The following is a 25,882-nucleotide window of genomic DNA, read 5'->3' on the forward strand; positions in this document are numbered from 1 at the left end:
CCATTACCACCACATCCACCATGACATCCACCACCACATCCACCACCACCGCATCCACCACCACCACCGCATCCACCACCACCACCGCATCCACCACCACCACATCCTCCACCACCACATCCTCCACCACCACATCCTCCACCACCACATCCTCCACCACCACATCCTCCACCACCACATCCTCCACCACCACATCCTCCACCACCACCACCACATCCACCACATCCACCACATCCACCACCACCACATCCACCACATCCACCACATCCACCACCACCACATCCACCACATCCACCACCACCGCATCCACCACATCCACCACCACCGCATCCACCACCACCACCGCATCCACCACCACCACCGCCGCATCCACCACCACCGCATCCACCAACACCACATCCACCACCACCACCGCATCCACCACCACCATATCCCCCAGATCCACCACCACATCTCTATATGTGTGTGTGTGTGTGTGTGTGTGTGTGTGTGTGTGTGTGTGTGTGTGTGTGTGTGTGTGTGGCTGTGTGTAGGTGCAAATGCAATGTTCTTGGATTTTCGTCACAATAAAATACACTGAACATAATCTTCACAAAAGTTATTTACAAACGTTTAAGGTATTGCCATTAATTACAATAACTTTTATTTAAGTATTAATTATTTACAAAATTAAAAGCCATTGTTATTGTTAATATCAATACATCTAAGTCACGTAAATACAACACACATTGCATTACAAATGCTATAGGTGTCACATTTGCGAAAGTTAAAACTATTGACATTGTAACTGACAAAGCTATTAATTTTGCTATTTTCAAAACCAACACATAAATAAAAAAAGTGTCATTTACAATACCAATCGCTCAAACTTTCCTAATGCGAGACCTATTGCATTTCCAATGCTTGTTATTGAAGGGGACTATACGTCTAAAACTAGGTAGACTGGAGAAGTCTCTGGAGTAACCAGATTTGAAATAGGCTGAACAGGATCTGGGATTGAACCAGACAGACTGGCACTCCCAGGTTGGGATAAATCACATCCAGGTGCCCCAATATCAGGGTCCTGGTTAACACAAACAAAAATCTAATAATAGAACCTCTGCCAGCATAAGCAGAGTCGCATAAGGATGAGGACTTTCCCCTAGGGTAGGGCACTGAAAAAAAGATGTCTGCTATCCCTGCTGCTCTTGGTGATGGTGCCTCTCACAAGCCAGTTTAGGGGCGAGCCCTGAATAGTTGGTTTTCATGGAGCATTGAGGAGGACAACAGGATATCGATCTAAGTGGATGGTGTCTTCATCTAAATTACAGATTTCTTACAATACATACCCTGGACATACTTGGAGAATTTGAGTCAACCTGGCGTTCATAAATTGGGCAAAGTTGACTCTGCTCAAAATGTATGACTGGGAAGCAAGTGAGGTGCAACTGGTGTAAAGAGTGAGAGAAAAATGGATGCTAGAGATAAACATAACGAGAGCTGGGACAAACTTCTTTGATCCTGATTTAACGCCGCCATTTGCTAGACTCAACGAGGATGTGAAGGGTGCTAAAACTTTCATTAACGGGCTGAGAGTCCCTCTTTAAAATGAGATACGCCACAACTTCTTTATACATTATAAAACACCCCATTCTATATGCTGGAGGCCTAGCACTGGAGTTATGCGACCCTGTGGGACCAGGAAATACTACACATAACATTGACGGTGCTTTACAGAACAGTCTTCGAGAGAGGCATCGCTCTCACCAGCACTCAATATTACTATTGGATCTCGTAAGTAGTGTTGGTCAACGACTGGTGGCATTCATCGCATCTGGTGACCCAGCCGTTAAGTTGGGCAAACTTGCTTATTGTGAGAAAACCCACCAGAATGAATTATAGGCTGCGGAATACTAAAAGATCTCCCACAAGCCACAAGTGTTTTGATGAAGCCTTGATGGACAACCTGAGGTGATGGACTGTGTTGTGTTAGACTGATAGAAATGACACCATTCTGGACAGGAGAAATAATGGGGGGAAGGGTCACATGAATTCAGGGATTCAGAAAATAGGCTGTCATAGGGATATAAACCCTTAAATAGGACTGCAAAGCCTCAAGACATCTGCCCAAATAAAGGAGAAATAGAAACTAGTGCCAAAGCAGTGCTTCAGATGCATGGGACGAACACACTGGGGATTGGCATCCATGTGGTGTCACCACTAGAATAAAGACTTGTGGGGGAGGGAGATGGGGAAAGTTGCAGTGTCCAGAAAATATAGAACCCATGAATAATGCTCCGGAATAGGAGACAGGTCTTGAGACATTGTACAAGTGGGATAGTGGGTAGGTGTTAAGGCGCGGGGGGGGGAATGCAATAAAAGCCAACTAAAGGCTACTTGAAATACTGAATGATATGAGACTAACCAGACACATGCACCATGGACTCGCTAGGTTTGATAGTTTCCAAAAGAGATATAGGGTTGTATTACATTAAGATCTCCGTGGGCGCAAAAGGCTTGTGCCCCGGCTTCTGCGCCACTTGCCCTGACCAGTCTACAATACAGAAAGTGCCTGAACAATCCTAATGGGGTGTTCTCTAATTCACTTGGGGGCATGACCCCATGCAAATGAGGGAAACACTATCTCCATGCCCTATTGTAGATGTAGGCGCAGAGACAAAGAGGCCATCAGGAGGCACACTGGCTGCGTGTAACAAAGGGGTGCCCACAGCAGCAGCCTTTGGACAGGATATAGGGGGTCTAGTGGCCTGCACCCCAAAGACACTCAAGTGCAGTCACTCACTGCAACTGCCTACAGGGGGAGTTGGGGGGGGGGGTCCTTTGTCCCCTTTGAAGTGAAAGCCAGGTGCTGACTACAAAGTGAAAGACATTAAAGGTGAGTCCGAAGGGTGAGGGTTGACGTGTTCCCAAAAATTCCTTAAAATATGTGACGCTGGAAGAACCGTTTAGGGATAGGGACAGGCCCGAGTGGAGCTTGGTAAGCGGTGGGTGAGGTCGATATACCAGCGGCGTAACGGGGGATAACAACTATAGCCATCACAAGCTGGAGTGGTACTACCACTGAAGTATTAATGATGTACTGCTGGCATACATTGTACTCTATTGTATATTCGTGTAACTTAATCGCTGAATGAGATACTCTGGGTTAAAGATTATGAATTCTGTGTTCATGAAAACCTCCCATCTGTGCACATGGTATGCTGGAACACTGAAGGCTGCCTCTTCCCTTTCTCAAAACTTTCCAATGTCCTTATTGCTCCAAAAAATAACAACATAGGGGCAGATTTACAAGCCCCTTGCGCCACTTTTAACATGGGAAAAGTGACGCAAAAGTGGCGCGAGGGGCTTGTAAATCTGCCCCTCGGTTTGTTTTTACAAAAAAACATATCTGCCACCCTTAGACCTCGCAAGACAAATTAGATCCTGTCTCTGTTGTCATTCACTTTCGTTTGCACTGCACCTTTTAACTGATTTCACTCAGAACATGTTTGCATGGCAGATTCACCAATACCCATCGCACCGTTTTCCTGCAAAGGCCTGTTACAAACCTGGAGTACAATTGTGCTATTCACAGGCTTTACAACAGTTGTTTCTGGTTAGCTGTTTCCTGCACCTGGACATCGGTCTAAAGACTCTGCTTAGGTTGAACTCCTGCACCAGTGATCTCATCACCAAGCTAGGCAATCATTCCACTTCTAAACTTACTTTTTGACTTGAGAAGCACCAGATCTCACTTCAGTAACAGGTCTAACGCGCCCCTTCAGTCTTAGAACCCAGCGCCTATAAATCTTCCAAGATCAACATCATGAAAAACGTCACTGGACCGTGCGTGTCATTAAGAGCTGGAGCACTGTTGCATCATGCCAACCGGCCTCTTGCACAAATGAAACGGCTCCCACAGGCAGCCAGGACTTGTGTCGTGCCAAGAATTATAAACACGCCGGCCTCCTTCTAGGAGTGCACGCATTTTATTAGTATTCAATATTGGAAATCAGTCCGTGATCACACACTTATTTTGACTTCAGGTTCAGGTGGAGTGGTGTGGCTCACTGGTTATAGGCAGCAGACCCGGAAGCAGAGAACGGCCCGGGACCAGGGTTCAATTCCCAACGCGGCAGGGTTGTGGACCAGGGTCAACGGACTCGATAATTCTCGCCTCGGTGCCTACTCTAACCAGGGATCACACTCGGCAGCTCTGGGCATTAGCTTGCCTCATCTCCACAACGGCCCCCCACATACGCCGGGGATGCCTGGTTTCACCTTGGAGATACCCAGTAGGGAACATCTCACAGGGATAGCCAGGACGGGTTCCCCAGCGGTCTACAGCGCCACGACGCCTCAGGGCAGCAGTGCGCTTTACAAGACCACATACATTACATTACATTCCATTACAAACAGAGTCCGATAGCGCTAGATGGTTTTCCTGTTAACGAGATTGTGGGCACACTGCATTCCAGAGGCTTATTAACTCCGTTACATTTACTTTAGCTACTCTACAAGCTACTAAAAATAAATGATCCCACTTAAGAAACAACGGGCACAGATGTCACTCTGATTCTAGAAACATTCCCTGTCAAGCATCTCAACTCAGTAGTGAACAATGAATATCTCCAGACTCGGGTCTCTTCCGTGTCCTGCAGCCGAAGGGCCTCATTTATGAGAAAATGACACATCTCTGCGAGAAAACAGCGATGCGTCACTTTTCATTGGACCTTCCTTGTGACACCAATGATGCGTCATATTTACAGCCTGACCCATCATGTCGCATGGACTTAGATATGTCAGTATTTGACATATTTTTAGGGGCAAAAATGACGCATTGCTGGAGTTCATCCCAAAAGTGACGCAACTCCAGCAATGGGTCATTACACATGGGCAAGTCCTGTGTGAAATGTGCTTGCGTCTGTCTTATGCCTGCCACGAGGCAGGCGTAAGATAAGTCCTAGAAGTGGCACAGTAAAATTCACTGTGTCACTTCTATTACCCTTTCTTGCGTCGGAACGACCCCCTTGCATACAATATACCTTGATCACGGGTTTACAAACTGACGCATCCAACTAGATGTGTCACTGTAAATATGGTGCAACAAGGCCCATTTTTTACAAAAAGTGACGCACCGGTGGAGCAAAAGTGATGCAAGGGCTCATAAATGAGCCCCTAAATTCACAATGAAGAATCTTGGGACGTATGTTGGGATGCAGCTTCCATTTTTATTAACTTGTTTCTGTGAGGCTGGCCAAACCATTCTCTTCCTTCGGGATCATATACTTTCACCAGAGTATATCTTCCCACAATTTCATTATTCGTCTCAAACTTCTCAAGGACATTGGTACACTAAATTAAGCACCTTTTAATCTATTGTTACACTCAAATGTGCACATCCACTGTGTTAGCACTCAAGGGTTTGGTTCCTCGGCACCAGTGAAGTGCTGTAGGATCCAGGCTGGTTGCAATAAGACATAGTTTATTTGTGTTACGCCTTGTAAAAAGCCCATAACACCTTTATCCAAGCCTTCTCAACACCTTCCAATCTCAATTTTCTCAGAATCCATCCTTCACAGCAGTCTGGGATCTGCATGGGAATATTCCACAGGCCTACATCTTGCATAAAAAAACAAAGGTATGCTGTGTATAAAATGGACGCGAGGTTGCAGGGACAGACAAGGGAAAGAGCAGCGTGCCTCCCTGCATTCTCACCATCTACATCACGCTTTCCAGGAACACTACTAGGTGGTGGAAGGTTGAAAGTGCTTTTTCCTTCCCCCAAAAGAAGGGTTGTGCTTTCAGTGTAGACTGGTACGGATTTCAGAATTTATATTCTTACTCCCTGTGGTTCACCAAGATTTCCAGTTCACTATGCGGCCATATTAAATATTTTGGAGAGCCTGAAGTTGAAAACTATCACGTTTGGATGATGCTGCGCTAGTAACCGCACAGACAGGTGAGCAGCTAACTATCCTACAGTTTCGCTGAATGCAGTCTAGTTTTCCTCCCCTTTAGTGCTGGCAACGCATACTCCACGCACGATGGATGTGCATGCACCGTCCAGCACACTGAAAAGGATACAGATCACATTATCATGCAAAGGCATACATGAACAAAGCAAATGTTTATTATTAACAATACACTATACATTCTCTTGCTTCCAATACAGATACACTGCTTTATAATTTCTTTTATCAAGATTAAATGTACAAAAGTGTGGGAATTTATCAGTTAACATGGTGTCAGAAATATGAAGTGCACTGCCAGGGCAACCGCCCACAGAAGGTAAAACGTAAAAATAAGACACAAATGTAATGCCAGTGGTTTATAAGTACAAGGAACAATGAATGCGTTAGTGAAAATAAGTCAGCAATACATACCATTTAGTGTTATTCCAGCCAACACACTAGACATTAGTGTGGCACAACGCTTATAAAATCACTGTTTACTACCGGTCCTTCATGATTATTAGTGTCTATGTATTATGGTCCCAATGTAGCAAGGCGTATTTTACGCATCTGAGCTGTATTGTTCGACACTATATTCTTCATTTTCCATAGGGACAACAATTTGCCCTGTTGTCTTTCAAGGGCTAACGTATCATTAACTGTGGAATTAATGAAACTAACAAAGCTTCAAAAACAAGGTCAACCTATTAACAGGTACAAACCAGTTGGAAAAGGTGCCCGGTTCCTCGTTTTCAGTATCAGCTTCTCTGAGATGGCTACACACTGCACTCCTGAGCAACGCCACATTACAAACAAGTCCACTGGAATGTACAACGCCTGCAGAAAAGACCCCCACCACTCAGAACAATGATGCTCGTCGTAAATGAGGCTTTCAGGCAGTAGAGCTCAATCCTTTTTGAAAGGTATGTAAAAATGCTGGTTGCGGATCACAACAAGGAACCAAACAAAGCCTTAAAAATACGTGCTTGCTGCTAGAAGGAATCCTTCCTCGTCACCCCTGTGTTGATAAGCACACCGGTTCATCTCGGGGAAGGTGCAAATTACAATTTTAGAAATACTCCATCGACTTCAGCAGCCCACCCCATTCAGTGGCACCAATAGGTTGAATTCCATTCCGAATCCCTCGCGCCTTCTTGGGCAAATTTAAACCACATCTCAGTTTTAACGTCTCCCACCTCAAGGTATGCCAAGATCCTAAGGGCTGCCTTTAGCTAGTCAGTTTCTTAATACTAAACAAACCCAGTTGTTAAATCTTTGCATGGAAATTTCACATTATGTGCCATCTGTTTTTTCTGCATACAAATATTTTCTCTCAACTGAGCCCAAAAAAAAGCAATGTAGACCTTCTCATCACAAACATTAATGATACTAGGCTACAAGGATATTCCCAGCTGGGATGTCAGAAGCATTTAGATTATGTGTACAAACTCAGATAAAGGCATCAACAGGCTTGAGCACCTCGACCACTGTTCGCCGTGCCATGCCATCTGCTGGCTCGCTTATGCGTCCTCCACACATCGGTTCTGCTTAGGCTATGGAATGTTGGGAGCACAGTAATTTGCAATGGGAATGCAATGGTATTCCAGGCATCTTGTTTTGAACATGTGTTTGTTAACTTTTGACAGTCTCGGTGCAGTTTCAAGTATGTAGTGGATGAGTGGTTACATAACAGAGATGGATGTGAACAGATGGTGCATGGAGACCGTGTTTGCTTCTACAGAAGTCAGGCCTTCACATGGCAACAGGATCGCCAGGTATGTGCGTGCTACACCGCATCCTGGGTAACATTACCTCCAAGCAGGGATACCCTCCCCCTCGCAGTCCAGGACACCCCCCTGGGGGTTCGCAAGGCTTTGCTGTGCAGGTTTCTGCCTCTGTCTACACATCTTGCACAGCCGCTCCCACTCAACATACCAAGATGTAGCGACGCAGGCGGAAGGGCGTTAAAAGGAGGGGGCTTTCAGTTATATTTGTCCTCAGAGTCTGGGGAGGGCAGCAGGGTGACTGCAATGGCAACAAAAAACGCGCTCTGCATCCGGGTCTCGATTAAAACCAAATGTGCATCTGTGCTGGGTGGAAGGCCCGGTGCGCATCAGTGGTGGCCCCTGATTCGATCACATTTAGTCTTGTTAAATGGGTCTGGTCTGTTTCAGCGAGAGAGAGAGTGGTTAGGGCCCCTCGAGGCATTTGAGGAGGGGGGCAGTAACCAGGCCTCGAGCACGTGAGCTCGCATGCCGTCTCCGTTCCCAGCTACTGCCGTTGTCGCTTCGCCAGCTGCAGATGCGTTCATACGAGGAATGTGAATCTAGTTCGGCCCTCTCGAGTGGGATGCAACTACATGACCTGCGCGAGAACCATAGAGGTGAAGCGGGAACCCTCACAGTCAGCAGCCCGGCCCTGTCCGGGGCCTGGACGAGAGGACGTGAAATGCTAGAAGGTCCCCCGGCTTTGGTCCCCGCCTCTCGCCGCTGGTCAGTGTGGATACTGGGGTCCCCCTGTGAGCACACGGGGTCCGGAGGGCCAGCAGACTCCGCCCACGCTCCTCCCCCGTGAGAGTTCCTTCCGCGGCGGCGCGCGCGCCCCTCAGAAGTTGCTGAAGAGCTCGTGCTTCTTGCTCCAGTCCATCTGCGGCGCGCGCTTGTTCGCGCGCTTGGCGCGGGCCTTCTCTTTGGCTTCTGCGGCGGTGGGGCTGAGGCTCAGGCCGCTGTCTTCGAAGGGGTCCTTCCTGTCCGAGCCTCTCGCCTGTGGGAAGAAAGAACAAACGGAGATTTTAATCTCGATTACATAACAAGAGGCCAGAGTCTGGGGACAGGGCCATGAATATGTTTAGATAAAGTTATACAGCATGATGACAATGGGAAAGCACGCTGGAATGCTATATACACATTGCACTGTGTGGCCATGCCCATTATATTGTGCGGCTGCATCATGGCCTAGAATCGGCACCTGCCTCCTTGAATAGCCTAGCTGTGTTTTTTTCCATAACTTCTCTCTTGTTCAGCTCACGCAGTCTGTGTTCTCTCTGCCTCTGGCTTAAAGTCTCGTGACCTGTGCTGCAGGCTTTTTACAGCAGCTGTGCCGCATAGTGCATGCTTAACGGCCATCTATCCACACCTGTGCTCGATGTGACATCACTTCTGCAAGCTCTGTTGTTATTCACCTCACATAAAGCAGGGTAGACCCCAGTACCACAGAAGTTGGCCTTTGTTTTAAACGTGTCACGCGGCAAGGAGATGGGCTTGGAAGCGCAGTGCGATTCCCGGGGCCTCGTGAACAGTAAGTAAGCAAGAGATCCCCCCCAAACCCCGTAGACCACCTCCCCATCCTTCCTCTGGATCACCCTCAGGCTAGGCACAAACAGGTGTTAGTAACTCCCAGAGAGCTGGGGCACAATCTGCCGTGCGTCGCTGTGGATTCCGCGGTAGGGTCCTCTTTGTTACTTGGCTTCTAGAGACTAGTTTCAGCCGCACTACTTAGCGCTGATGTGCCTACAAGCAGCTATGCGCTCTATGAAAGCCCTGTAAATTAGATTTGGACTTCTCAGAATCGTATGTTACGGAGTTAAGCCTTTAAATTACTTATGTACAAAGGTGTTTAAAAGCCTGCTAGAGGAGGCAGGATGGCTATTTCATTTCTATAAAGTAGAATGTGATGAAGACACCTTGCTATGGAAAGTCTTCCCCGATGCATGCGCCCAAGTCTCGCACATCGGCGAGAGAAAGACCCGTGCTCTACGAGGTGCTAACCAGAAGCACATCTTGTTCCCAGCCATCTTTCAAGCCTCATTACGCTGAAGCAGTCTGCTTTGCAGCGCCGTGAAACCAGAGACTGGGAAGCCAGCGCTGCGGGAGACGTTTCCTCTTAAACTCCTGCAGCTTCATATAATCGGCGCGCGGCATATTTTCAAGGGATAAAATATATCGGGTTACAATTTTTGTTCTCGGTGCAACTGGACCCCGCTCGGCCGCCTGCCCCTGGACAGAGCCCCATTGAGAGCGGCTCGAGCTCCGTCTGCGCGCGCAGCCCGCGCGAGAGCGGGGTCAGCGAGCCGGGTCAGGCCCCGCGCGCGGCACGTGACGCGGAGGGCATCGCTTACCTTGGGCTCCTTGTCCGGGCTCTGGAGGTCGCTGTGCGACGAGGAAGTGGACGACCCGCCGTTGACCTGTGGGAGAAACGCAGCACACGTCAGTTCAGGTCCAAGAGGAGGCTCGCAAGTTCATAAAGTTATACAGTATGATGGCAATATACACATATCACTGTGGCCACGCCCATTTATTGGGCGACTGCATCACGCTAGAATCTGCGCGCATGCATACATTTTCTCCCCCCCCCCCCTCCAAAATACTTGGTCATTTAAATAAGCTGCCATCACCGAGAGGTTGGCTTCCCTTCCATCATCACTTCACAGGGCACCACCAAGGAGCGCAGCCATCAGAAAACATGCCCTGTGGGGGCTGGGCGTCAAAGCGGACATATCTGGGGGTTCATCCGGGGCACCAGTCTGTTTATTAGATTAATATTGACAGGACATTGTATTTATCAAATGCGGTTACCGCGTCACACCACACCGGAGCCCCGATCCGAAACCTTGGCCGCTCATGGCTGCCGCCCTCGCAGAGTTGCGCGCAGAGGATAGCTCGGTTACCGCATCTGAATGATTAGTATTTGAGACACCAGCACATCTGTGGCCAACAACGGCACAGGCCACGCATACTGCGCTGTGGCCACAAAATAGGCCGTGCAGCCTCACCTGCAAACAGAGCGCATTTAGAATCTGGGTAGTGAATGCTAGTTAAACAAGCATTGGAAATGCAATAGGGCTCGCATTAGGAAAGTTTGAGCTATTGGTCTTATAAATGATTTTTTTTTATTTATGTTATTTTTTAAAATAGCTAAATTAATAGCTTTGTCATTTACAATGCCAATAGTTATAACTTTCGCAAATGTGACAACTATAGCATTTGTAATGCAACATGTTTTGTATTTACGTGACTTAGATGTATTGATATTACAAATAACAATGGCTTTTAATTTTTTAAATAATTAATACTTAAATAATGTATTTAATTTGTAATGGCAATAGCTTAAACTTTTGTAAATAACTTTTGTGAAGATTATGTTCACTGTTTTTTATTGTGACGAAAATCCAAGAACAGAAGTGAAATATTAACATTTTTTTGTGATTTGTAATAAAGCGTGAAAGCTAGAAAACAGCTTGAAACATTGAAAGAACATATTTGAACCAGTGATGCTGTGGTTGCGCTGAGTGATGCTGTGGTTGCGCTGAGTGATGCTGTGGTGGTGCTGAGTGATGCTGTAGTGGTGCTGAGTGATGCTGTGGTGGTGCTGAGTGATGCGGTGGTGGTGCTGAGTGATGCTGTGGTTGCGCTGAGTGAAGCTGTGGTTGCGCTGAGTGGTGTGTGCATCGGTGAAGCTTAGTGGGTGTATTGGTGGAGCTGTGTGGTGGGTGCATTGGTGGAGCTTAATTGGAGCATCGGTGGAGCTGTGTGGTGGGTGCATCGGTGGAGCTGTGTGGTGGGTGCATCAGTGGAGCTGTGTGGTGGGTGCATCGGTGGAGCTGTGTGGTGGGTGCATCGGTGGAGCTGTGTCGGTGGCGGTGGGTGCATTGGTGGAGCTGTGTGGTGGGTGCATCGGTAGAGCTGTGTGGTGGGTGCATCGGTAGAGCTGTGTGGTGGGTGCATCGGTAGAGCTGTGTGGTGGGTGCATCGGTTGAGCTGTGTGGTGGGTGCCTCGGCGGAGCTGTGTGGTGGGTGCCTCGGCGGAGCTGTGTGGTGGGTGCATCGGTGGAGCTGTGTGGTGGGTGCATCAGTGGAGCTGTGTGGTGGGTGCATCGGTGGAGCTGTGTCGGCGGAGCTGGGTGGTGGGTGCATCGGTGGAGCTGGGTGGTGGGTGCATCGGTGGAGCTGGGTGGTGGGTGCATCGGTGGAGCTGTGTAGGTGGATCTGTGTGGTGGGTGCATCGGTGGAGTGAACATTCTTCAATTAAAAGCATAGTCCTGGGAGGAGAATCACATTAAAGCAATTGTAAAAATTTATTTGGTCCTGACAATCTGTATTGGCGACTTTACACGTCATAACGTGATTTGAGGATGCATTTATCTTGTATTGCCATACGCATTTTCTGTGATAATGCACTGAGATTAAAAACGTATAAAACCTAGGCGGCTACCTCCATGTGACCTCTACCAAGGTCACAAGGACGTCATCCGTTCTCCAGCACAGGGCCGCGCTTTGAAGCATTAGGGAAAGTGACCGCGAAAGGCAGCCAACTTCCAGCCACGTGAACGTCCCAAAAAAAAGACCGCAGAAATGAATTGCAGACTGTAGGTGTTCTGTAATTGGCAGGCACTGCTGCAGTTTATCAGCCGATACCGGATTCAAAGTAACTTAATAGCAAGTGTGTATCAAGTCATTCAATAAAGGCATTAATCTGTGTCATCGGGGCCACTCTGCTTTATGAAAAAGCATATTTATTGTGTTCTGAATTCTAGGCGAATTTGTAAGAATGGGGAGCCTGGAGGCAGGCTGTCACAGAATACCTCTTTGCAATGATTTCTCCGCTCGGCTCCTGCCTTGCACTTGTTGTGACAGCGTGATTGACGGGTCTAAATCGTCTCGCCTCCTGTGGCTTTACTAAAGAGTGGAAAGTTGAACACTTCTTACCTAGTAGGTTTTTGTCCAATTTAAACAGATTATTGTGCGGGAGATTGCGCTGGCAGGAGGCTGTGATTTGAGTGGGGCCTTTAGTGTATTTGTCACATCTAATGTCCTTATGAGATGCAGGCGGCGCGGTTTCCGATGATGGATCGTGCGGCTGCATTTGGGAATGAAGGCCACATTTGCTGATTAGTGGATTGATTTTTTTCTAAAAGCCAGGTATTGTTACTTCACCTCTTCTATTGGGTTTGAGTCACGCAGGCAGACTTTGTGACATTTACTCCTATGAATTTAGCAGTGCCGCCCAGACTTTGCTTCAAACACGTAAAAAATGGTGAAACGCAAGTACTTTGAAGTGTTATGTTCAAACTAGGGCTCTCCTTCAATTTCAGCAAAGGAACCATGCTCACTAGACAAACAAGCTCAGGTAGCACTCACACATGAGGGAGATCGTCAATGGAGAGGAAAGGGGGAAGCGAGAGGGTGAAAGATGTGACGACAGGTTTAGAGGCAGCAACTACAGCAGAGCATCAAAGGGCTGGGCGAGAAGGGAGGGGGGAATGCGAGGAGATAAGGACCCTGAAGGGGGAGTAGGGAAATGCGAGCAAGTTAAACAAGTTATAAAATGAGACTAAACTGAAAGTACGGCCGGCAGGCCGTGAATAATTAGGGGGTGACAAATGCGCTGGGAGGGCTGCCTTTGATGTGGTAATGCGAGGCAGGCAGGCAGGCGGCTGGTGGCATTGTGCACGCGCTTCATGCACAGCAAGGAATCGCCAGTGGTGGTTAAAGACTGGATAAGCCCCTATAGAGCTTGCCAGCTGTGCGTGCGCACAGCAGGCGAGCCCTAATAAAAATAAAATGATAGTCCTAACAACGAGAGGGGCACTGCTTGGGCTGCCAGAACCACCCTCAGCGGTTAGACGAGCTGGAGTGTTTTTCATGTAAATAGGCGTGTGGAGACATAATCCTGGCTCTACTACTTCACCGTTAGGTAAAGCAAGATTTTTTCCGTTGGGAGATCAAAACGATCTAAAGTTCGAACAATCACAACACTCAGTTAAAGTCGCTCACTCAATTGTAAACTGCCCGCTTATTGCTTGGGGAACACTCCACAAAGAAAAAGCATTATTTATATAAAAATATAAATTTTATTTTCAATAAAAAACACCTAAGTCCATGTACAATTCCATTTAAAAACCTACACAGTAAACATTAAAACCACCTAATGTGGATGGGAGAAATGTGGTAGAAGACATTAAACTTTGTCTTAGTATTGCTAATTCGGACCCTTAGCTGACAACACAGGGAAGGATTTCCCTTCCTTATACCCAACTATTTGCTGACAACTCCGAATTTAGCCCTTCTATAATGCGTCAACGCGTTTCGGAAGCCTTGAATGATTATATCCTCCTTCAGGACAGTGTCTCTGATTTTCTCCACAATCAGTGTATCACCTATGCGAATGCATCTTGGTGAATTAGATTTGCCATTAGTTTATCCTTCTCGGGGTCGTTTTCAATAATTCTCGAGCTCCCACACAGCTATTTAAAAATGATGATCAGCCTAAAGCGCGGTGTGCTTCACTTTATTTGCACCCGTTTTTGGATGCCAATGTCATAATCCTAAAGGCTCTTATTCTTTCATTCGAACCTGGTTGTCCTTTATATTCTTTATTCAGTTATAGTTTCACCATTTTGTTCTATTTAAAAAGGACGCGTCTTGTTGTGATCTTGGTGCACCCGGGTATTTAACGCTCGTGGCTTATCTGTTTTTTTGTTGAATCTTCACAACGATCTCACATACGCATGAGAAACACTCCGGGAAAACCTGCCGGTGAACCAGATAAGCCACGAGCGTTAAATACCCGGGTGCACCAAGATCACAACAAGACGAGTCCTTTTTAAACAGAACAAAATGGTGAAACTATAACTGAATACAGAATATAAAGGACAACCAGGTTCAAATAAAAGAATAAGAGCCTTTAGGATTATAACATTGGCATCGAAAAACGGGTGCAAAATAAAGTGAAGCACACCGCGCTTTAGGCTGATCATCATTTTTAAATAGCTGTGTGGGAGCTCGAGAATTATTGAAAACGACCCGAGAAGGATAAACTAATGGCAAATCTAATTCACCAAGATGCATTCGCATAGGTGATACACTGATTGTGGAGAAAATCAGAGACACTGTCCTGAAGGAGGATATAATCATTCAAGGCTTCCGAAACGCATCGACGCATTATAGAAGGGCTAAATTCGGAGTTGTCAGCAAATAGTTGGGTATAAGGAAGGGAAATCCTTCCCTATGTTGTCAGCAAAGGGTCCGAATTAGCAATACTAAGACAAAGTTTAATGTCTTCCACCACATTTCTCCCATCCACATTAGGTGGTTTTAATGTTTACTGTGTAGGTTTTTAAATGGAATTGTACATGGACTTATGTGTTTTTTATTGAAAATAAAATGTATATTTTTATATAAATAATGTTTTTTCTTTGTGGAGTGTTCCCCAAGCAATAAGCGGGCAGTTTACAATTGAGCGAGTGACTTTAACTGAGTGTTGTGATTGTTCGAACTTTAGATCATTTTGATCTCCCAACGGAAAAAATCTTGCTTTACCTAACAATATATTGGTGCTCTATTTCCCTTTGGGTGACATTGAGCCCCTCTCTTTGGTTTAAGTCTACTACTTCACCAACATATTCTGGTAATAAACAATAATATACGGGAAACAGCCTTTACAACGCGGGCTGAGCCACGCTGCAGTTTCACCGCAAGCCGAACAATGGCCTGGGGCTGTGCGTCCTGCATGGCAAACTCGGTTTTCTTGGTTTACCAAACTGTCTGATCTAGGACACATGATTGTATCACTATTCATTTGTCCGTTAATTTTCACTAAAGGCGAGAATGTTGAGATGGACTCAATAGGGAAATGAGCCGCATATTCCCAGGACAAGGCCCCCAGCGTAGTTTGAATTCACACGTTGATTGTATAATATTTTCATGGCTAAATGAGTATATTTTATGACAAATAATGAACATTTAAACTGCACCCAACTTATGAAACACAATCATAACAGTGGCAGTACTCCGCTTCAGAAGGGAACTCGGAGATCAGTGTAACTAGTTAATTATATTTATTTATTTATTTATTTATTTGCGGGTTTATACCGCGCTAGGATCACCTCCCGAAGGAGTATCTCCGTGCCTTTGAAAACCTTTGCAGCTTGTGGCAGTAGGTACACAGGTATCACTAGTTGGAAAATAGGAAGGTTTTTAACTGTTTTCTGAACGGGAGATAATCCTGGCAGAGTCTCAAAGAGAGAGGGAGGCTGTTCCACAACCTTGGTCCGGCTATGGATAGCGCCCTTCCACCTTGCCTGGTCTTTCTAGCTCTTGGGACCTGTAGTAGAGCTTGGTCACTAGATCTCAGGGACCGTACAGGTTTATAGAGGGAGAATCTGCTGTTTAGATACTCAGGCCCTCTATTCTGGAGGCTTTTATGTATAGTACATCCAATCTTGTACTTCACCCTTTGTTTGATGGGTAGCCAATGTAAGGTGTTCAAAAGAGGCTTCAATGGTGTGCGGGGGGGCTGATTTAGTACAAGACGGGCCGCAGTGTTCTGGACTACTTGCAATCTCGCAATAACTCCCTCGTTTGCTGCTAGGAGCATCCCGTTGCAGTAGTCCAGACGACTCAGTATTAGGGCCTGCACTAACGTTCTCCTAGTTGAGTCAGGGAGCATAGGGAAAACTTTCCTCAGCATGGCGATCACATGGAAGCATGAGCTCACCACTTGGTTGCTGTATTGTTTCAGGGAGAGCTCCTGGTCCAGGCGCACGCCGAGATTTTTTACCACCTGCTTTGGCTCTGGGACTGGGCCTAGATCTTGCGGCCACCAGTCTGGGGACCATAGGAGCTTTGCCTCACCGAACAGCATCACTTCCGTTTTTGCAACGTTGCATTGCAAGAAGTTAGATGCCATCCAGTGGGCCACTGCCTTCATCCCCGAGGAGAAAGAGTTCCTGACCGTCTCTGTAAGATGTTTGAACGGAAAGAGGAGTTGGGTATCATCCGCGTATGACATAGGGATGAACCCATGAGATCTCATGATGTTTGCCAGGGGGGCCACATAGATATTAAACAGGGTCGGGCTTAAGCAAGAACCCTGTGGCACCCCCTTTGAGATCTCCAACTCCTCTGACCGGTGGGGACCCAGGATGACTGTCTGGGTGCGGTCAGTCAGAAAACTCCTTAACCATGCCAGAGCTCCACCTTCCAGACCTATGTTCACAAGTCTGGTAGTCATGATGTCATGTGACACGGTGTCAAACGCCGCAGACAGATCCAATAGAACCAGGATGACGGAGTAGCCCCCATCCTGGTACATATGTAGATCGTCTGCGACTGACAGCAAGGTGGTCTCGGTGCTATGGCTTGGCCTGAAGCCCGATTGGGAGGGGTCCAGGCCATGTGTATCCTCAACGAACCTGGACAGATGTCTGTTAACATATTTCTCTATCATTTTGCCCATAAAAGGGAGAAGAGAGATGGGACGTAGGTTGGCAAGATCCGTCCAAGGAATGGTGGTATTTTTCCTTAGCGGTCTTACCAGAGCCCGTTTCCAATCTCTCGGAACTTCTCCCGTACTTAACGATAGATTAATTAGTTTCTGGATACCAGGACCAAGAGTTTCGGCCAACATGGGCATGATACGGGCGGGAACAGTGTCCTGCGGACTACCGCTCTTAATCATTTTTGTAAGGGCGATGACTTCCTCTAAGGAAATAGGGCAGCCTAAAGATTTGAAGTCCAGTCCCCTGCTCCTTCAGGTGAATGTGCTTACAAACCTGCACTGTGCAGCATGTACTTAGTGCTTCAGGACGTATTCCCCAAATCAATGGGTAGCAAACGTGCCACCTTCAATTATACCTCTGCACAAGTGGCGGCTCCTCCGGTAAGGCAGAGAAGATTCGCCTCACCAAAAAAATAAAATGATGATAATGCCAGGTTATGATCATTTAATTTTTCCCAGGCAGATCTCCAGGCACGGGGTGGGGTGGGGTGGGCGGGGCTGGGCTGGGCTGGGCTGGGCTGGGCTGCCCAAGGAGCAGGGTAGGAGTTGTGGCACTCTCCAAGTGTGCATGACTACTTGGCCGGCCAAACAGTCCTACGCATGTTTCCCACCAGGCTGTAATACACCGGCTGGTGAGGAACATGCCCAGCCTCCCATTCTCCGCCTGAGCGCTGAGCCATGGCACTCAGACCAATCACGACGTTGGTATCAGCAGCATTGTGATTGACTAGAGGATTCTGGAAGCCTGGGTGCTTCCTGTTCCTGCATCAGCAAAAAGGACGGAGGAGAGGCGGGCGCCGGTAAGGTCAGTTTTTATTTTATTTTTAATTTTCGGTTTCTCTCTCTCTTTTTTAAGACCCTCCCCAACCCCGCCTCACCACTGATGCCCGGTAGCAGCTGCTACTACAGCATGTGATCTGTGAGAAGGACATTCCGCGGTGGTGCCACAGCCTTCCCCTGTTTGTTTCCGGTCATTGCAGTGAGCATTCCTCACCATTTGCATCACCTATTTGACAGGCACCTTGGCTATTCACCCTTGCCCAAACTGAAGTACTCGCTCGTTCTGGACTACCTTTGTTATTTGACCCCACCATCTAAATCGGTGCTTATACTATGTACGTCCTCTGACCAACAGCTGTAACTGTCTTTTGTGGTAACGCCTGCACACATCTACCGATGTAAACATCCAAATTTATTTACTGTAACCCTCTGTTACCCATGTATCCTGCTACTGTTCTAAAGCGCAAAGATTGATGCCTTTGGGCCATGTATGTGCTTTATAAAATTGCAAATAAATAAATACAAATCTGCTATGTTTTGAAAAAGCAGGAATGATGGCATCCTGCCCCAGTCGAATGCTGAGACAGAACACACCATCTCCCAAACCAGTGCTTAATTTGAGCTGGTGGTTTCCAGTGCTTTCACCAGCACTTAATCGCCAACACCCGGTGGCACTGCCTGTGTACTTTCAAGATGAGCACATTAGAAGTTGTTTTTAATTCAATATACAATAAAAAGGACTATTGACAATAAGCCATTCTTATAGCTTTGGGGGCCTGAAAATAAGCTGAATCATCACACTTGTAGGAGTGTGATGATTAGTAATTGCGTTGGTACAGTCACTGGCAGCGCCGGGAGGGGCAAAGTGTGGTGCAACCTGCAGTCTAGCACTTTTTAGGTCTCGGGACGAAGCTGCGAAGCAGCTTCCGGTCAGAGAATTAATGTCCTCTAGTGGGGCTTCAGAACCCGCCCCCCCCGCTCTGTCTCTCCACCATTGGCTGGCTTCCTAAAAGGAGGCCAGCCATTGGAGGAGAGAGCCGTCCCTCCAAAGAAGCCCCGTCTTTTTCGGATTCGGGGGCGTGATTTTTTGCATTCTTTAGCCCTGTGACGTCGTCTGTCACTCAGGGCGCAAAACCACGCCCCAGAATCCGAAAAATTTCAGAGCTGCCGGACGCCATTTTGCTGCTCGAGCAGCGTCAACCGAGGACATCAGGTAAGCCTCTGCTCCCCTGTTTGTGCCTTTCTTCGTGCCCCCCCCCCCTGTTTGTGTCGTTGTTTCTTGCCTCTGACTCCCTGTTTGGCAACCCCTTCCCTCCACCCGTCTGGTTTCCCTTCCTCCCGTCCCTGTTTGGCAACCCCTTCCCTCCGCCCGCACGTCTGGTTTCCCTTCCTCCCGTGTGCCGTTTTTCGTGCTTGTGTCCCGTTTTTTTTTGCCTGTTTACTTAATGACGCTGTTCGAGGTTGCGGGCTTTCACTATTACACGAGCATCCTTGGCACCAACAACAGGCTAAGGGCTTTGCCTTCAGAGCGAGCGAGCGAGTCTGCAGTAACTCCGAATCCGAAAAATTTCATAGCTGCCGGACGCCATTTTGCTTAATGACGCTGTTCGAGGTTGCGGGCTTTCACTATTACACGAGCATCCTTGGCACCAACAACAGGCTAAGGGCTTTGCCTTCAGAGCGAGCGAGCGAGTCTGCAGTAACCCCGAATCCGAAAAATTTCATAGCTGCCGGACGCCATTTTGCTGTTCGAGCAGCGTCAACCGAGGACATCAGGTAAGCCTCTGCTCCCCTGTTTGTGCCTTTATTCGTGCCCCCCCCCTGTTTGTGTCGTTGTTTCTTGCCTCTGACTCCCTGTTTGGCAACCCCTTCCCTCCGCCCGCACGTCTGGTTTCCCTTCCTCCCGTGTGCCGTTTTTCGTGCGTGCTTTCTTCGTGCCCCCCCCCCCCCCCCCTGTTTGTGTCGTTGTTTCTTGCCGCTGACTCCCTATTTGGCAACCCCTTCCCTCCGCCCGCACGTCTGGTTTCCCTTCCTCCCGTGTGCCGTTTTTCGTGCGTGCTTTCTTCGTGCCCCCCCACCCCCCCCCCCTGTTTGTGTCGTTGTTTCTTGCCTCTGACTCCCTGTTTGGCAACCCCTTCCCTCCGCCCGCACGTCTGGTTTCCCTTCCTCCCGTGTGCCGTTTTTCGTGCGTGCTTTTTTCGTGCCCCCCCCCCCCCCCCCTGTTTGTGTCGTTGTTTCTTGCCTCTGACTCCCTGTTTGGCAACCCCTTCCCTCCGCCCGCACGTCTGGTTTCCCTTCCTCCCGTGTGCCGTTTTTCGTGCTTGTGTCCCCTGTTTTTTTTTGCCTGTTTACTTAATGACGCTGTTCGAGGTTGCGGGCTTTCACTATTGCACGAGCATCCTTGGCACCAACAACAGGCTGAGGGCTTTGCCTTCAGAGCGAGCGAGCGAGTCTGCAGTAATCGAGGAACAATGCACCCGGATCGGTCAACCCCAACACTTACAGCCTGGAACTATCCTCCTTCCGGTGGCCCGGGCTTCCACGCCTCTCCACAGAGAGTGTAAGCTTCAGCTCTCTAACACTCTTGTACTCTCAGCTGTCTGAGGCTCCTGCCCTCAAAGCGCTAGAGGAACGTAGCGCTAACAGCTCTCTGAGGGCCCTGGCACTCACAACTCGTTGAGGACCCTGACACTCACAGCTCTCTTGGGGCCTAGGCACTCATAGCTCTCTGAGGGCCCTGGCACTGGCTGTTCTCTGAGGGTCGCGACATTAAGAGTTCTCTGAGAGTCCTGGCACGCACAGCTCTCTTGGGGCCCTGGCACTGACAATCTTCTGTGGCCCCTGCCGCTCGCAGTGTCCCAGCGCCCTAGCAACCACTGCTCCGCTCTAGAAATCTGACACTCCCATTTCTCCGATGACCCTGGAACCCACAGTTACCCGATAGGACATTGGCTCTCGGAGCTCTCCCTAGCGCCCTGACACTTTCAACTCTCTGAAGCGCCTGTACCCACAGCTCTCGAAAGACCCTAAAACAGACACAGCTCCCCTTAGGGCTCTAACACCCTACTCTCCCGGGACCACCCACAGCTTCCCGAGGTTCCCAGGCACTTGCATACCTCCGCGGACCTGGCACAGATGCCAGACGCACTCGTGTAGCTCCGCGGACCTGGCACAGATGCCATAGAAGCCTCAGTTCACAGTCCCCGGGACGGTGCGCACTTTACTGGCCGGCCGAGCTCCCCCGGGGCCCGCACGCCCCTGCCACTGAGTCCTTCGGAGCACTCCGCATTCAGCTCTCCACGGATCCTCGCCTTCCTTCCACAGATCCGTGGGGCTGAGCGCAGCATCCCACTCAGAAAACACAGACGCGCTATCTAAAGTGGCACATGAATTTAGCATGATTAGTATTAAAATACGAACTTGCAAAATTAAGTTAATGGATTCCTGGTCTGCTTAAATGCAGTGATTTTCCCATAGCGTATTTCCACACATTACTTTCCTTATTATGGATGTTTGCATAATTTAACTAGCCATCTGGGAAATTTACAGGCCTGCGTTAACCTAATGTTCGTTTTTTCCCTGAAAATATCAATATTGTGAGTTATATGAACCGGGCGCGAACAGTTAACTTTATCAGTATAAACAGATTTACTTTTCTGCTGTGAAAAGAGAAATGGGAATTAAAATGCTCCGTGAGGTTTTCCCCATTAGAAGGGCCGCGCTAGAATGTTCCATACATCATTTGTTGGCCTCGCAGCACCGTGGATATAAGAGCAACTCTGGGAGGCCTGCAGTTCTTGGGTGCCGTGGCCCCCAACCTCTGCTGGCATGCTGCCCCCTCAGACTTGCTGAACTTTGGGGGAGCACGCTGAGGGGGCCCAGAGGCGATGCAGGTGACACCCAGGTGAGCAGATGTGGAAGTTGACTGCCGGTGGTGGGGGCTGCAGTGTGCTGGGGGTGTGCTGGAACTCGAGGGCTGTGGTGTGGTTCCTGCCAGAAAAGCCTCGCCCCCCAGCAGTGGCACTCTCCCGGCAAATCTTATGGCAAGGGGGGGGGGGCATGCGTGAGTGACCCCGTCTGAGCACAAAGAAGAGATGCTTGCCCGCAACAACGGGATGAAAAAAAACTGAACACCGAGGACATACACTGTTCTTCCAATCCCCTATTAACCCCCTCCTCCCCACCCCATTTTCTTGACTCCCCCTATCTGGGTCGCTGCGGTGTATCTCTTTCACTACCACCCTATCTTATCTATTCTCTCCATTTCCTCTACTTCATTGATTGCCAGGAATCGTGTGATGTGCATGTGCTCCTGGATAGAGCCCTGGCCTGGTGCTGACTATATTATATTAAATATAAAAAACAAAACTTACCTCAGTTACCGCTGGTCAGTGTCCACGCCACCTCTGTTCCCCGACCCCTTGGCGCCTCACAGCACAAATGGAGACTGGCAGCCCTCGCAGCCTATCCTGGCGCTTGGGGCACAGGTTTCTCTTCGCCCACAGCACGCCCATTAGGAGCCCAAAGGGCTCCTAATGGACATGCGCAAAAAAGCGCAAACGTAAGTACGCATGCGTGGGCACGGGTAAAAAATTCAGCCTCCGTCCCCACTCATGCGTACTTGTGTTGCTTGCCCTGGTGACATCATCATGTCAGTGAACATGACGCCACCCCGCCCACCCCCTTCAGACTCTGAAGGGGGTGGGCGATGTGATGTCATGCTGACTGACATGATTGGAATGTCAGTTCTCCTGCCTTGGCGTCTTTCAACAGAAATGCAGAGGGAGCTGCGGGCGGGGGGCTACGCCCCGCGCCCCAATGGACGCACCGCGCCTGGCAGACAGGTAATGGTGTGGCAAACACTGGTACTGAGGGTATTGGCGGAGAATACACTGGTACTGAATGTACTGGCGGGGCAGACACTGGTACTGAATGTACTAGCTGGGCAGACACTGGTACCAGGAGCGGCCCGTTCAGGTAAGAGCGGTGGTGCCGGGTGGGAGAGGGGGATTCGACAGATGAAGGCGTTCTGCCTCATGATTGCACTAGTTTTTCTTGTTTTGTAGGTGGCTCTATGTGTGGGTGGCTCTGTCTGTGTGAGGGTGGCTCTGTGTAGGTGGCTCGGTGTGTGTGGGTGGCTCTATGTGCATGACTCTGTGTGGGTGGCTCTTTGTGGGTTTGTGGCTCTGTGTGGGTGTAAATGCAATAGGTCATGCATATGCGAGCGATTAAGCTATTGGCATTGTAAATGACAATGCCATTTATTTATGATTTAAAAAAAAAAAAAAGAAGGTCATGAGCAATGCCAATAGCTCTACCTTTAATAATTCCGAGACCATTGCATTGTAAATGCTTGTTGTTTTTAGAATTACGTCCTACCCAAAACAGAACAATCCTGTGGAGGAGGGGGAAGAAGAGGGAGGTGTGGGGGAGTGAAATGGCTGGCAGTGACAGGCAGGCGAGAGGACGCTGTGGTGACTTGCACTTCAGGAATCCATGTGCCACAAATGCTATTGCTGGCCCATCTCAACATGGCTGCCATTCTTTTAATACTGTGTTACAGCAAACAAATGAAGGACGGAATTCTGACAATGCAAACATTCTCCCCCAGTCAAAAGATCTGGGTTAAATCCCTCGTTCTATTAGCCACTATACCACCCCAGTTTGGACCCAGCCATATGCAAATCAGTCTTGACCCTGTGCCCCATGGGAACAGTCCAGACCGAACTGCCAGGCCAGGTCCTCTATGGACCGGAAACAAGCATCCTGGGACTGGTTTCAGGGTATGTCACCCTTCTTCAGCCAGGCTAGCTTGAATCCAGTGGCAAAGTGAGCAAGGGACCCACATCTGGGCATACAAACACCTCTCTCCGAGGCGTCAAGACCAGTAGTGGATAAAACCACCAGTCCTCGTCAAATACACAAGAGATGGACAATATCAGCGCCGCTGCACTTTAATGGGACTATACAATCTCTACCCAGTAGACCTGCTAAACTGTCAAGAAAGGGACAGGCACTTCTCTGAAGAATGCTAAACTTAACGGGCAATAACAACCCTCCTGAACAGGGCTACTTAACTTGTAAGGCGCAGTCCAATCCCATCTCTGCAGGACTGCCATTCTTTAAATGCAACAGTACGGAAATTGAATCAGGGGTGGCTCCTCCACCTGGGTGGAGGAGCGTCATCCTACTGCTTTCTCGCGGCACGAGAAGCAGAAACATAAAATAGTATTTTAAATACCATTTTATGTTTCTGCTTCTCGCACTGCGAGAAAGCAGACGGGTATGCCTGGCTGGGGGCGGGCAGGTGGGCGGTTCTGGTGGAGTCCAGGGGAGGAGGGGCTTGCCCACTATGAGTGCCCCGACTGTTTGGTACAGCCGACATAGAGAAAATGGCCTCCGCATAGATGCCTGTGGGGTCGGCGTCCTAGCCAATCACAACGCTGCCTTTGCAGCGTTGTGATTGGCTTAGGGGATGGAGTCTGCCCGCTTCCTGTATGGAGAGGAGAGATGAGATGAGACGCAGGACCGGAGGAGATGGTAAGTTTAATTAATTAAAAAATAAATAATTAACCCCTCCCAGTGCGACCCGCCCCGAATCCCCCTACCCCCCCACAACAGTGAGTCATTTAATGCATGTAAATACTATGTAATGACATCAGACTTGCACATTAGGCACTTGGAACGATCAAAGATGTAAAAAACCTGCCATGACATTTTTGTTGTCATAATTTAGGTACTGTGTGAGAGCAGGCGGCGTGCACGAAGGACAGCCCTCTCTTCAAAACGAACTGCAGGGGTTTGCACTGGATACCCCTTGCATGACAAATCTGACCTGCTGAGCTCCAGGCCCGATTCTACCCTTAACCCAGGAACTTTAATCACATCGCCATAAAAAACAGCAGACCCGCGCCATCAACGCCCTTTAGTGAATCCAGGTCCCTGGGTTGGGTGCTGGACAGGGAGGACTAGAAGAGGGTCACATTGTTGTGTCTGTTACCATCAGGTGCAAATGGAGGCCACAGGGTTTCACCATGACAGAGCACCGGGTGCAGCCAGCTTTGAAGTCCCTCAGACCCCTGCCCACGCGGCTGGTCAGTGCCACTCGTACCTCGCCACAGCGAGGCCACAGTGATTAAGGCCACAGAGGTTTCTTTAGAATGAAGGCTGTGTGTTTAGGGTCACTGGTACGCTTAATTACTTTGTCCAGTTCAAGGTAGTCAAAGCTGTTTTTCTTGTTCTTGATAAATGTCCCATTTGGTTAATGTTCACTCCCGTTGCCTCTACTCTACCTCTGCTAGTTTCCTGCAGGGTGAATGCTGCCTTCTAGCAAATTCTAAACATTTCTACGTCCTGCGTGAAGGTTGGCTTAAGGTTTCCCAACTAAGAATGTATACATTAATGGTGAATTTCACTCCGGGTCACTTATAAACAGGAATTTTTCCAGTCAATTGACTTCCAGTAACCTCTAGTCTATCTCAAGGTAACTGCCATACCCAGAAAAAGATGACTGGTTCCTTTGACCACGGTTTGCAGGTTATAGCCTCACTTCCAGAACAACATCTTTTGTGCCAAAACGTTCAGTTTTGAGGCTTTTTCCTTCCACCCCCTTACGGTAGCCTTATGCAGACAGCTTGGCCCGGCTGCCACCTGCACCTCTATTTTTCAACAGGCAATCTTCATCTCTGGGAGGTTATGGCCTCTTTCTTGTATGTTCCGTTTAAAATGGTTTCTGTCATTGTCACAGAAGTGGACTCCATCCGGATCATAACTAATGGACAACAGAGCAGAGGGTTCTGCGTCTGACATAATCCATTCCCACACAGTTGTAAAATGCAACCTACGCCTGTAAATATCGGTCACCACCTGGTATAGGACCCTAAGCCCTTGCA

At 48.5% G+C, this 25,882-nt stretch overlaps 1 protein-coding gene across 3 annotated transcripts in view; it reads right to left on the reverse strand.

The window, feature by feature from the left end:
- Nucleotides 1-6,090: 6,090 nt before the first annotated feature.
- NHERF2 (NHERF family PDZ scaffold protein 2) overlaps nucleotides 6,091-25,882 on the reverse strand; it is a 319,028-nt gene continuing 299,236 nt past the window's right edge. For all 3 annotated transcript variants that reach the window (XM_086940501.1, XM_086940500.1, XM_086940499.1), the window contains 2 exons: nucleotides 10,051-10,116; nucleotides 6,091-8,696 (listed from right to left, as the gene is read on the reverse strand). In XM_086940501.1, the coding sequence (XP_086796627.1) occupies nucleotides 8,538-8,696; nucleotides 10,051-10,116 (225 nt within the window). In that variant the 3' untranslated portion in view covers nucleotides 6,091-8,537. The remainder of the gene's footprint in view (nucleotides 8,697-10,050; nucleotides 10,117-25,882) is intronic.

This window comes from Lissotriton vulgaris, chromosome 10 (genome assembly GCF_964263255.1).
Source record: "Lissotriton vulgaris chromosome 10, aLisVul1.2, whole genome shotgun sequence".
In the NCBI taxonomy this organism is placed as follows: domain Eukaryota; kingdom Metazoa; phylum Chordata; class Amphibia; order Caudata; family Salamandridae; genus Lissotriton; species Lissotriton vulgaris.